Source organism: Chrysemys picta, unplaced genomic scaffold (assembly GCF_011386835.1).
Source record: "Chrysemys picta bellii isolate R12L10 unplaced genomic scaffold, ASM1138683v2 scaf90, whole genome shotgun sequence".
NCBI classification, from domain to species: Eukaryota; Metazoa; Chordata; order Testudines; family Emydidae; genus Chrysemys; species Chrysemys picta.
This window is the reverse complement of record NW_027052797.1, coordinates 54,931-67,917: the sequence shown is the minus strand read 5'-3', so window position 1 is coordinate 67,917 and position 12,987 is coordinate 54,931. Positions and strand designations below refer to the sequence as shown.

The following is a 12,987-nucleotide window of genomic DNA, read 5'->3' as shown; positions in this document are numbered from 1 at the left end:
CCCCTTTTACTTGTGACGCAGTCCTGTTAGTAGGGTTAGGTGCACCCACGTGCCGGCTCTGAATACCACCGCATCTACCTACAACATCTCAACATGAACACATTTCAGAAAGGACCGCCACCTCAATCTCTTCCAACGTAGCCCGAGGAATCTCCTCTCTTTATCACCAAAGAGACACAAGGCCAGGAATTCGGACACAACTAACGGAGCTGTCCGAATCCCTACAGTTGACGCTCGTCAGTCCGACAGTGTTCTTTCTTGTGCACAAGAAAACAAAGGGTGAAAGTTGTGGTTGGTTGAGCGGTGTAAATTGGGCAGGGCAAAAGGACTTGAGGAAGGATTACACGGAAGTGAGGGTCCGAAAGGAGCCCCCCACCTCCCCTGTTCATTTCCAGACTTTGTGACGTTTGCTTGGCTGGGCCATTTCTTGGCTTTTTTGAGAAAAGGGGCGAATTTTCCACGGCCTCCGCCATCCCTACAGCCGCCCCTTCGCCACACCATGTTCCATCTGACCGGGATAGGTCCCAAATAAGATTTCACTTCAAATCTCAAAAAAGCCAAGTAGAAATCATTCTGTAGGAATTTACTGTGACTAAGAGAAACAGAAGTTCAACTCTTCTCAAGTGGTGGAGGGTCGGGGGGAGTCGCTAAGCCACAGGCACAGAAAGGCTCCCCTAGCTTAAGCGTGAGAGGTATAAGACCTTACACCCTGGTTACAGGGCAGTCATTTTGCCGGGCGTGTCAAAGTGACCTGTTAATTTGCATGGCAAAGGAGACCGAAACCCTCCTTACAGGGTGGTCCTTAAGCCAGGGGCCTTCCAATGGGCCAGAGCGAAAAGCGCTGTAAAGGAGAGACCTCCGTTCCCTCGGAAGTGGGTGGTCTCGTTGCCCAGCGAGTGCCAACGGCCCAAGAGGAGTTAGAAAGGGGAGACCTGCACCCTTCTGACAGGGAGAGGTCAACGGCCCGGGGCATTTTAAAGTCTAGGTCCTAAGGAGCTGAAACCCACAGAGACCTCAACCCGTTTTAAAGGGGGCTCGCTCCTCCTCAGCTATGGAAGGGACCCATAAAGCATTTTGGTTGGCAAGGAATGGACCGTGATCCTTGTTTACAGGGAGGTCCTTTTACCGGGCAGCTGAAGGGGGATTAAGCCTGTGAGGAGAAGTGTCGAACCCAATCCCTCGGTACAGGGGTGCGGTGTGTGCTGTGTGTGCAGCCGTTGGCCATGGCTTTTTCTTCCCTTTTCCTGCAGTTTCTTTGGTGCTTGTGTCGTCTTGTCCATTTTGTCCTTTGAGTTGCTAGAAAGAGGGAGGTGAAGCGGGTTAGCTGTGGCTCAGTAGAGAGCACGTGTACAAGGTAGATTCAGATGACATTGGCAAGGTACTAGGCCCTGCCGGAAATTACCCTAATGCCTACTTTTCGGCACCGATCTCTTTCAGAGCGCAGGAGAGCTTGCGGCAGAAGGCGGGTCCAGGTGGATGCAGAGGACGCGGGCTTTGACTTGGCTGAGTGCGTGAGTGAGGAGGGCACGGGACAGCTAGTAGGGCAAACCCTGAACCCTCTCAAGAGGCTGGTTTCTAGAACTATCTTCCAAATGGCAGTGTTACCTTGTGAAAGGCAGGGAAAGACCCACACCCTAGTTAGAGGGAGCTCACTTTGGACCTTGGCGTGAAGAGGGCCGATGCAGAGAGGAGAAAAGGGAAAGCGACCTGAACCCTGATTACAGGGCAGTCACCCTTTCTTTAATATAATACACCTCCTTTACACAATGAGGGTGGGGGAGTCCTGAATGTGAAAAGATCTGGAAATGAACAGGTAAGGGAGGGATCCTGCTGAGTGTCCCCTTTCCAATCAATCCTCCGTCCCTCAGCGACACCCTTCCCGACTTACCTCCTACCCCACCAAGAAATGACAACTTTGTGCCCCCTACCTTTACCAGAAAAGACCCCTTTTACTTGTGACGCGGTCCTGTTAGTAGGGTTAGGTGCACCCACGTGCCGGCTCTGAATACCACCGCATCTACCTACAACATCTCAACATGAACACATTTCAGAAAGGACCGCCACCTCAATCTCTTCCAACGTAGCCCGAGGAATCTCCTCTCTTTATCACCAAAGAGACACAAGGCCAGGAATTCGGACACAACTAACGGAGCTGTCCGAATCCCTACAGTTGACGCTCGTCAGTCTGACAGCGTTCTTTCTTGTGCACAAGAAAACAAAGGGTGAAAGTTGTGGTTGGTTGAGCGGTGTAAATTGGGCAGGGCAAAAGGACTTGAGGAAGGATTACACGGAAGTGAGGGTCCGAAAGGAGCCCCCCACCTCCCCTGTTCATTTCCAGACTTTGTGATGTTTGCTTGTTTGGGCCATTGCTTGGCTTTTTTGAGAAAAGGGGCGAATTTTCCACGGCCTCCACCATCCCCTTACAGCCGCCCCTTCGCCACACCATGTTCCATCTGACCGGGATAGGTCCCAAATAAGATTTCACTTCAAATCTCAAAAAAGCCAAGTAGAAATCATTCTGTGGGAATTTACTGTGACTAAGAGAAACAGAAGTTCAACTCTTCTCAAGTGGTGGAGGGTCGGGGGGAGTCGCTAAGCCACAGGCACAGAAAGGCTCCCCTAGCTTAAGCGTGAGAGGTATAAGACCTTACACCCTGGTTACAGGGCAGTCATTTTGCCGGGCGTGTCAAAGTGACCTGTTAATTTGCATGGCAAAGGAGACCGAAACCCTCCTTACAGGGTGGTCCTTAAGCCAGGGGCCTTCCAATGGGCCAGAGCGAAAAGCGCTGTAAAGGAGAGACCTCCGTTCCCTCGGAAGTGGGTGGTCTCGTTGTCCAGCGAGTGCCAACGGACCAAGAGGAGTTAGAAAGGGGAGACCTGCACCCTTCTGACAGGGAGAGGTCAATGGCCCAAACGGCATTTTAAAGGCTAGGTCCTAAGGAGCTCAAACCCACAGAGACCTCAACCCGTTTTAAAGGGGGCTCGCTCCTCCTCAGCTATGGAAGGGACCCATAAAGCATTTTGGTTGGCAAGGAATGGACCGTGATCCTTGTTTACAGGGAGGTCCTTTTACCGGGCAGCTGAAGGGGGATTAAGCCTGTGAGGAGAAGTGTCGAACCCGATCCCTCGGTACAGGGGTGCGGTGTGTGCTGTGTGTGCGGTGTGTGCAGCCGTTGGCCGTGGCTTTTTCTTCCCTTTTCCTGCAGTTTCTTTGGTGCTTGTGTCGTCTTGTCCATTTTGTCCTTTGAGTTGCTAGAAAGAGGGAGGTGAAGCGGGTTAGCTGTGGCTCAGTAGAGAGCACGTGTACAAGGTAGATTCAGATGACATTGGCAAGGTACTAGGCCCTGCCGGAAATTACCCTAATGCCTACTTTTCGGCACCGATCTCTTTCAGAGCGCAGGAGAGCTTGCGGCAGAAGGCGGGTCCAGGTGGATGCAGAGGACGCGGGCTTTGACTTGGCTGAGTGCGTGAGTGAGGAGGGCACGGGACAGCTAGTAGGGCAAACCCTGAACCCTCTCAAGAGGCTGGTTTCTAGAACTATCTTCCAAATGGCAGTGTTACCTTGTGAAAGGCAGGGAAAGACCCACACCCTAGTTAGAGGGAGCTCACTTTGGACCTTGGCGTGAAGAGGGCCGATGCAGAGAGGAGAAAAGGGAAAGCGACCTGAACCCTGATTACAGGGCAGTCACCCTTTCTTTAATATAATACACCTCCTTTACACAATGAGGGTGGGGGAGTCCTGAATGTGAAAAGATCTGGAAATGAACAGGTAAGGGAGGGATCCTGCTGAGTGTCCCCTTTCCAATCAATCCTCCGTCCCTCAGCGACACCCTTCCCGACTTACCTCCTACCCCACCAAGAAATGACAACTTTGTGCCCCCTACCTTTACCAGAAAAGACCCCTTTTACTTGTGACGCGGTCCTGTTAGTAGGGTTAGGTGCACCCACGTGCCGGCTCTGAATACCACCGCATCTACCTACAACATCTCAACATGAACACATTTCAGAAAGGACCGCCACCTCAATCTCTTCCAACGTAGCCCGAGGAATCTCCTCTCTTTATCACCAAAGAGACACAAGGCCAGGAATTCGGACACAACTAACGGAGCTGTCCGAATCCCTACAGTTGACGCTCGTCAGTCTGACAGCGTTCTTTCTTGTGCACAAGAAAACAAAGGGTGAAAGTTGTGGTTGGTTGAGCGGTGTAAATTGGGCAGGGCAAAAGGACTTGAGGAAGGATTACACGGAAGTGAGGGTCCGAAAGGAGCCCCCCACCTCCCCTGTTCATTTCCAGACTTTGTGATGTTTGCTTGTTTGGGCCATTGCTTGGCTTTTTTGAGAAAAGGGGCGAATTTTCCACGGCCTCCACCATCCCCTTACAGCCGCCCCTTCGCCACACCATGTTCCATCTGACCGGGATAGGTCCCAAATAAGATTTCACTTCAAATCTCAAAAAAGCCAAGTAGAAATCATTCTGTGGGAATTTACTGTGACTAAGAGAAACAGAAGTTCAACTCTTCTCAAGTGGTGGAGGGTCGGGGGGAGTCGCTAAGCCACAGGCACAGAAAGGCTCCCCTAGCTTAAGCGTGAGAGGTATAAGACCTTACACCCTGGTTACAGGGCAGTCATTTTGCCGGGCGTGTCAAAGTGACCTGTTAATTTGCATGGCAAAGGAGACCGAAACCCTCCTTACAGGGTGGTCCTTAAGCCAGGGGCCTTCCAATGGGCCAGAGCGAAAAGCGCTGTAAAGGAGAGACCTCCGTTCCCTCGGAAGTGGGTGGTCTCGTTGTCCAGCGAGTGCCAACGGACCAAGAGGAGTTAGAAAGGGGAGACCTGCACCCTTCTGACAGGGAGAGGTCAATGGCCCAAACGGCATTTTAAAGGCTAGGTCCTAAGGAGCTCAAACCCACAGAGACCTCAACCCGTTTTAAAGGGGGCTCGCTCCTCCTCAGCTATGGAAGGGACCCATAAAGCATTTTGGTTGGCAAGGAATGGACCGTGATCCTTGTTTACAGGGAGGTCCTTTTACCGGGCAGCTGAAGGGGGATTAAGCCTGTGAGGAGAAGTGTCGAACCCGATCCCTCGGTACAGGGGTGCGGTGTGTGCTGTGTGTGCGGTGTGTGCAGCCGTTGGCCGTGGCTTTTTCTTCCCTTTTCCTGCAGTTTCTTTGGTGCTTGTGTCCTCTTGTCCATTTTGTCCTTTGAGTTGCTAGAAAGAGAGAGGTGAAGCGGGTTAGCTGTGGCTCAGTAGAGAGCACGTGTACAAGGTAGATTCAGATGACATTGGCAAGGTACTCGGCCCTGCCGGAAATTACCCTAATTCCTACTTTTCGGCACCGATCTCTTTCAGAGCGCAGGAGAGCTTGCGGCAGAAGGCGGGTCCAGGTGGATGCAGAGGACGCGGGCTTTGACTTGGCTGAGTGCGTGAGTGAGGAGGGCACGGGACAGCTAGTAGGGCAAACCCTGAACCCTCTCAAGAGGCTGGTTTCTAGAACTATCTTCCAAATGGCAGTGTTACCTTGTGAAAGGCAGGGAAAGACCCACACCCTAGTTAGAGGGAGCTCACTTTGGACCTTGGCGTGAAGAGGGCCGATGCAGAGAGGAGAAAAGGGAAAGTGACCTGAACCCTGATTACAGGGCAGTCACCCTTTCTTTAATATAATACACCTCCGTTACACAATGAGGGTGGGGGGAGTCCTGAATGTGAAAAGATCTGGAAATGAACAAGTAAGGGAGGGATCCTGCTGAGTGTCCCCTTTCCAATCAATCCTCCGTCCCTCAGCGACATCGTTCCCGACTTACCTCCTACCCCACCAAGAAAATGACAACTTTGTGCCCCCTACCTTTACCAGAAAAGACCCCTTTTACTTGTGACGCGGTCCTGTTAGTAGGGTTAGGTGCACCCACGTGCCGGCTCTGAATACCACCGCATGTACCTACAACATCTCAACATGAACATATTTCAGAAAGGACCGCCACCTCAGTCTCTTCCAACGTAGCCCGAGGAATCTCCTCTCTTTATCACCAAAGAGACACAAGGCCTGGAATTCAGACACAACTAACGGAGCTGTCCGAATCCCTACAGTTGACGCTCGTCAGTCCGACAGTGTTCTTTCTTGTGCACAAGAAAACAAAGGGGAAAGTTGTGGTTGGTTGAGCGGTGTAAATTGGGCAGGGCAAAAGGACTTGAGGAAGGATTACACGGAAGTGAGGGTCCGAAAGGAGCCCCCCACCTCCCCTGTTCATTTCCAGACTTTGTGACGTTTGCTTGGTTGGGCCATTTCTTGGCTTTTTTGAGAAAAGGGGCGAATTTTCCACGGCCTCCGCCATCCCCTTACAGCCGCCCCTTTGCCACACCATGTTCCATCTGACCGGGATAGGTCCCAAATAAGATTTCACTTCAAATCTCAAAAAAGCCAAGTAGAAATCATTCTGTGGGAATTTACTGTGACTAAGAGAAACAGAAGTTCAACTCTTCACAAGTGGTGGAGGGTTGGGGGGAGTCGCTAAGCCACAGGCACAGAAAGGCTCCCCTAGCTTAAGCGTGAGAGGTATAAGACCTTACACCCTGGTTACAGGGCAGTCATTTTGCCGGGCGTGTCAAAGTGACCTGTGGCTTAATTTGCATGGCAAAGGAGACCGAAACCCTCCTTACAGGGTGGTCCTTAAGCCAGGGGCCTTCAATGGGCCAGAGCGAAAAGCGCTGTAAAGGAGAGACCTCCGTTCCCTCGGAAGTGGGTGGTCTCGTTGCCCAGCGAGTGCCAACGGCCCAAGAGGAGTTAGAAAGGGGAGACCTGCACCCTTCTGACAGGGAGAGGTCAACGGCCCGGGGCATTTTAAAGGCTAGGTCCTAAGGAGCTCAAACCCACAGAGACCTCAACCCGTTTTAAAGGGGGCTCGCTCCTCCTCAGCTGTGGAAGGGACCCATAAAGCATTTTGGTTGGCAAGGAATGGACCGTGATCCTTGTTTACAGGGAGGTCCTTTTACCGGGCACCTGAAGGGGGATTAAGCCTGTGAGGAGAAGTGTCGAACCCGATCCCTCGGTACAGGGGTGCGGTGTGTGCTGTGTGTGCGGTGTGTGCAGCCGTTGGCCGTGGCTTTTTCTTCCCTTTTCCTGCAGTTTCTTTGGTGCTTGTGTCGTCTTGTCCATTTTGTCCTTTGAGTTGCTAGAAAGAGAGAGGTGAAGCGGGTTAGGTGTGGCTCAGTAGAGAGCACGTGTACAAGGTAGATTCAGATGACATTGGCAAGGTACTCGGCCCTGCCGGAAATTACCCTAATTCCTACTTTTCGGCACCGATCTCTTTCAGAGCGCAGGAGGGCTTGCGGCAGAAGGCGGGTCCAGGTGGATGCAGAGGACGCGGGCTTTGATTTGGCTGAGTGCGTGAGTGAGGAGGGCACGGGACAGCTAGTAGGACAAACCCTGAACCCTCTCATGAGGCTGGTTTCTAGAACTATCTTCCAAATGGCAGTGTTACCTTGTGAAAGGCAGAGAAAGACCCACACCCTAGTTAGAGGGAGCTCACTTTGGACCTTGGCGTGAAGAGGGCCGATGCAGAGAGGAGAAAAGGGAAAGCGACCTGAACCCTGATTACAGGGCAGTCACCCCCACCTCTCCTGTTCATTTCCAGACTTTGCGACGTTTGCTTGGTTGGGCCATTTCTTGGCTTTTTTGAGAAAAGGGGCGAATTTTCCACGGCCTCCGCCATCCCCTTACAGCCGCCCCTTCGCCACACCATGTTCCATCTGACCGGGATAGGTCCCAAGTAAGATTTCACTTCAAATCTCAAAAAAGCCAAGTAGAAATCATTCTGTGGGAATTTACTGTGACTAATAGAAACAGAACCTCAATCCTTCTGATGGGGTAGGGGGATGGGGAATCTCTCAGCCACAGGTTCTAAAAGATTCCCCTTGTTTAGGTGTGGCTCATTACACATCAGGATTACAAAGTAATCTCCCCGTATGGAAATTACCCTAATTCCTAGTTTTCAGCACGTGTGTGTTTCAGAAGTTAGGAGAGCTTTCACGAGAACTCAGCACCTTCTTCCTAGTCGGCACAAACTGCTTGAGGTTTCCTGCTTAGCGTCTTTTTCTTGGTAAGCTCAAGCCTGCACACACCTTTGCCCCCTAGGAGTATTTGTCTAGTGAGTGCAAGCTGCTTTAGGAGTTTCCTACCCAGTACTTTTTGTAATATCAATAGTGCAGTCTGTTCCCCTTTCCTTTCCATGTCTCTTCTCCAGTAAGGGTATCATCTACAGGGTTACCTCCTGCCCAGTCCTTGAGGTTGGCTTCCGTGGTTTTTGACCCATCGCCTTCTGCCCAATCAATAGGAGCTGCCTCAGTGATTTTTCTGCCCAACACCTCCTGCCCTGTCAGCAAAACCCACCTCTGGGCTTTCTCTCCCAACACCTCCTACCCACTCAACACGAGCCACCTCAGTGATTTTCCCACTCCTGCCCAGTCAGTGCCAGCCCCTGAAAGATTTTCCCATCCAGCGCTTTCCCTCCCAACTCCTCCTACCCAGTCAGCGCCAACCCCCTCAGTGACTTTTCCCGCCCTGCGCCTCCTACCCTGTCAGCACGAGCTGCCTCAGTGATTTTCCTGCACAGCACCTCCTGCCCAATCAGCAAAACCCACCTCAGGGCTTTCCCGCCCAGCGCTTCCTACCTAGTCAGCACCAGCCCCCTCAGTGATTTTCTAGCCCAACACCTCCCACCCAGTCAGCGAAACCCACCTCTGGGCTTTCCCTCCCAACACCTCCTACCCAGTCAGCGCCAATCCCCTCAGTGATTTTCTAGCCCAACACCTCCCACCCAGTCAGCGAAACCCACCTCTGGGCTTTCCCTCCTACCCTGTCAGCGCCAATCCCCTCAGTGACTTTTCCCGCCCTGCGCCTCCTACCCTGTCAGCACGAGCTGCCTCAGTGATTTCCCCGCCCACCACCTCCTGTCCAATCAGCAAAACCCACCTCTGGCATTTCCCTCCCAACACCTCCTACCCAGTCAGCGCCAATCCCCTCAGTGACTTTTCCCGCCCTGTGCCTCATACCCTGTCAGCGCGAGCTGCCTCAGTGATTTTCCTGCCCAGCACCTTCTGCCCAATCAGCAAAACCCACCTCAGGGCTTTCCCGCCCAGCGCTTCCTACCTAGTCAGCACCAGCCCCCTCAGTGATTTTCTAGCCCAACACCTCCCACCCAGTCAGCGAAACCCACCTCTGGGCTTTCCCTCCTACCCTGTCAGCGCCAATCCCCTCAGTGACTTTTCCCGCCCTGCGCCTCCTACCCTGTCAGCACGAGCTGCCTCAGTGATTTCCCCGCCCACCACCTCCTGTCCAATCAGCAAAACCCACCTCTGGCATTTCCCTCCCAACACCTCCTACCCAGTCAGCGCCAATCCCCTCAGTGACTTTTCCCGCCCTGTGCCTCATACCCTGTCAGCGCGAGCTGCCTCAGTGATTTCCCTGCCCAGCACCTTCTGCCCAATCAGCAAAACCCACCTCAGGGCTTTCCCGCCCAGCGCTTCCTACCTAGTCAGCACCAGCCCCCTCAGTGATTTTCTAGCCCAACACCTCCCACCCAGTCAGCGAAACCCACCTCTGGGCTTTCCCTCCTACCCTGTCAGCGCCAATCCCCTCAGTGACTTTTCCCGCCCTGCGCCTCCTACCCTGTCAGCACGAGCTGCCTCAGTGATTTCCCCGCCCACCACCTCCTGTCCAATCAGCAAAACCCACCTCTGGCATTTCCCTCCCAACACATCCTGCTCCGTCAGCACCAGCCCCCTTAGTGATTTTTCCGCCCAACACCTCTTTTATCTGTTTACAATGCAAATATTTGTAATCAAAAGTAATATAAAGTGAGTACTGTACACTTTGCATTCTGTGTTGTAACTGAAATCAATATATTTGGAAATGTAGCTCAGCTCTGAATGTTAGGGCCTAGATGACTGAGGGGCAGGAAGCCAGGCAGTGCAGTTTCCTACATTAGTGTACATTAAAGTGCTGTTGTAGGAGACATTTCTAGTCTAAAAACATGGGCAGGAGCGGATTTTGGCTAAGGAATGTCAGCGGAGAAAGGCTGTACCTGGAGGATTGAGCCGGGGGGGGGGGGGGGTGAATCCACCGGGTCTGATCCTGCTGCCATTGAAAGCAATTGGAGCTTTGCTGCTGAGTCCAGCTGGAGCAGGAATGGGCCCAAAGTTCAGGGCTGCCCGGGGGAGGGGAGGGGGGGCAAGTGGGGCAATTTGCCCCAGGTCCCGCAGGGGCCCCCATGAGAGTTTTTCGGGGCCCCTGGAGCGGGGTCCTTCACTCGGGGCCCCCGAAGCTTCTTCCACTCCGGGACCCGCCGCCGAAGTGCCCTGAAGACTCGCGGCGGGGGGTCCTTCCGCCCCGGGACCTGACGCCGAAGTGCTGGGTCTTCGGCGGCAGGGACCCTCCGCCGCCGAATACCCCAGGCCCCCTGAATCCTCTGAGCAGCCCTGCCAAAGTTAGCTGCTTTACCCGGGCCTGGCTCTTGTGTATGGATATGATCCTCACTGCCATACTGAGAGCCATGGAATGCAGGAGGGGATGGCTCTGGGGACTGGACCACCTGGTGTGAACTCTCCAGGACTCTTTGGTAAATGACAGCATGGGCCCAGCCCTTCACTTTATGACGGCCTCTAAGCTCCGTGTTGTAGCTATTTCCAGTGAGCCTGCTATTGGCTTCAGATAGCTGGAGAAGCTGAGCTCCATAAACCGTACAGTATTCTGTGTGGGGCTTCCAGGTAAGTCCTTAGAGTAGCAGGACCTGCCAGAGATGTTTTTTTCTGCAAGAGGATGGGGTTTTCCTTGGAAGTCCTTAGCGAAATATCCCTTCCCCCAGCCTTCCCTGTTCTACAATCTGCTACTTAGCCGGTCAGCTGTCACCCTGACCCCCAGATGTGGCTGCATTTCAGCGCTGCTCTTTGCGTACGGTTGGAACACATTTGGGGATAAAAGGTGCTATAAAAATACAGAAGGAGTTGCAACTCTGGGCCCAGTGGGTGACCTTGGCAGTGCAGTTGCCAGCGTTGTATTGATCAAAAACCGGACTTTTGTTGCTGTTTTTGCATAGTCAGTTTTGCAATTGATACGTCTGTATTTTCAGCTCAGTGGGCAATCGGTTTACTGGCTGATGTGGTGCCAAGTTTCTCCATACATCTTTAGACCACTGCAGGCTGCAATCTGTCAGGGGCTTTTTGGACAAGCATATGCTTTTCTACTTATTACGCTGATCTAGTGCTCTTTAATCCAGTCATCTAACTCCAAGGAGCTGACAAAGTCAGCCCTGCTCAGCCTGATGACCAGTCCTCCTTCCCCGCGAAGGAGGAGGACCCAGCTAGGCTAGATTGCACCAGGGCAGAGGCAATGCGTTGTCTGCCCTGCAAGAGACCCCCATTCTGCAGCACATTCAGGCAGTGGCAGAGCAGGGTGCGAGTTTAGGGGGCACAAATGAGAACAGGGCAGGTAAAAGAGGAATTAACCCTTTACAGGGTAAAGAGGGATTTTATGCTACCCTTAGTTGTATGTTTATGACAGGGACATAGGCAGACAACAGGGAGAAGCGCCGGACCACTGAACGTTGACTTCTTTGATGGGGTCAACAAGGACGTGGACCGAGAGGATCCAGTGGCTATAGTGTACTATGATTTTCAGAAAGCCTTTGACAAGGTCCCTCACCAAAGGCTCTTACGCAAAGTAAGCTGTCATGGGATAAGAGGGAAGGTGCTCTTATGGATTGGTAACTGGTTAAAAGATAGGGTAGAAAATATCATGTTGCCTCTATATAAATCCATGGTAAGCCCACATCTTGAATACTGTGTGCAGATGTGGTCACCCCATCTCAAAAAAAGATATATTGGAATTGGAAAAGATTCAGAAAAGGGCAACAAAAATGATTAGGGGTATGGAACGGCTTCCGTATGAGGAGAGATTAATAAGACTGGGACTTTTCAGCATGGAAAAGAGACGGCTAAGGGGAGATATGATTGAGGTCTATAAAATCATGACTGGTGTAGAGAAAGTAGATAAGGAAGTGTTGTTTACTACTTCTCATAATACAAGAACTAGGGGTCACCAAATGAAATTAATAGGCAGCAGGTTTAAAACAAATAAAAACAAGTATTTCTTCACACAATGCACAGTCAACCTGCGGAACTCCTTGCCAGAGGATGTTGTGAAGGCCAAGACTATAACAGGGTTCAAAAACGAACTAGATAAGTTCACGGTGGATAAATGCATCAATGGCTATTAACCAGGAGGGGCAGGGATGATGTCCCTAGCCTCTGTTTGCCAGAAGCTGGGAATGGGCGACAGGGGATGGATCACTTGATGATTCCCTGTTCTGTTTATTACCTCTGGGGCACCTGGCACTGGCCACTGTGGGAAGACAGGATACTGGGCTAGATGGACTTTGGGTCTGACCCGGTAGGGCCATTTTTACATTCTTATGACTTTTATTGGAAGTCCTCAGGAGCAGCTGCTGCTGCCCTGCTCCCATACAAACTGCGCTTTGTGCTCCCAGCCCATCAGAGCGCACGGTAAGGGGAACACCTGTGAGAGCAGCGCCCCCAGCCCCTGCAGCTGTGCTGTTAACTGAACTACAGGGTTGTTTGGGTGCATCATGGGGCTGGAGAAGCAGGTGTTGCTATTCCCGGGTTGTTCAGAGGAGATACAAAGACAGGGATTTGGGGCTGTCTCTTACGTGGGACATGAGCCAGGAGTTGTTAATGTTAGAGATGGCATAGACTAGAGCAGGGGCAGGGCCTGTCTCTTTATTCCCTTTGCGTACAGCGCCTAGCACAATGGGGTCATGGGCCATTTGCTACGATAATTCAGATAATAAATCAGTGTTCTGCATTGCAAGGCCCGCGAGCCAGTGGCGGCTCCCATCGAGCCTAAGTGCGCTAAATTCCCTCTAAGCTGCGCGGCCGCGCAGCTGGCTATAACTAGCCGTACAGCAGCTCTAAAGGGCC

The 12,987-nt window shown here is 52.3% G+C and overlaps 1 protein-coding gene across 35 annotated transcripts in view; it reads left to right on the top strand.

Moving 5' to 3' along the window:
* Window positions 1–12,987, top strand: part of LOC135977977 (uncharacterized) — a 143,872-nt gene that overhangs the window by 83,635 nt on the left and 47,250 nt on the right. For 22 of the 35 annotated variants that reach the window (XR_010595408.1, XR_010595412.1, XR_010595403.1 and 19 more), the window contains one exon: window positions 7,917–8,093. The exons of 1 other annotated variant lie outside the window; for it this stretch is intronic. Coding sequence is in view for 1 of the 34 variants with exons in the window: in XM_065579096.1 (XP_065435168.1) it covers window positions 5,277–5,423 (147 nt within the window). In the remaining 33 variants the exon portion in view is untranslated. 12 more of the 35 variants (XR_010595398.1, XR_010595397.1, XR_010595395.1 and 9 more) reach the window with 7 other exon arrangements.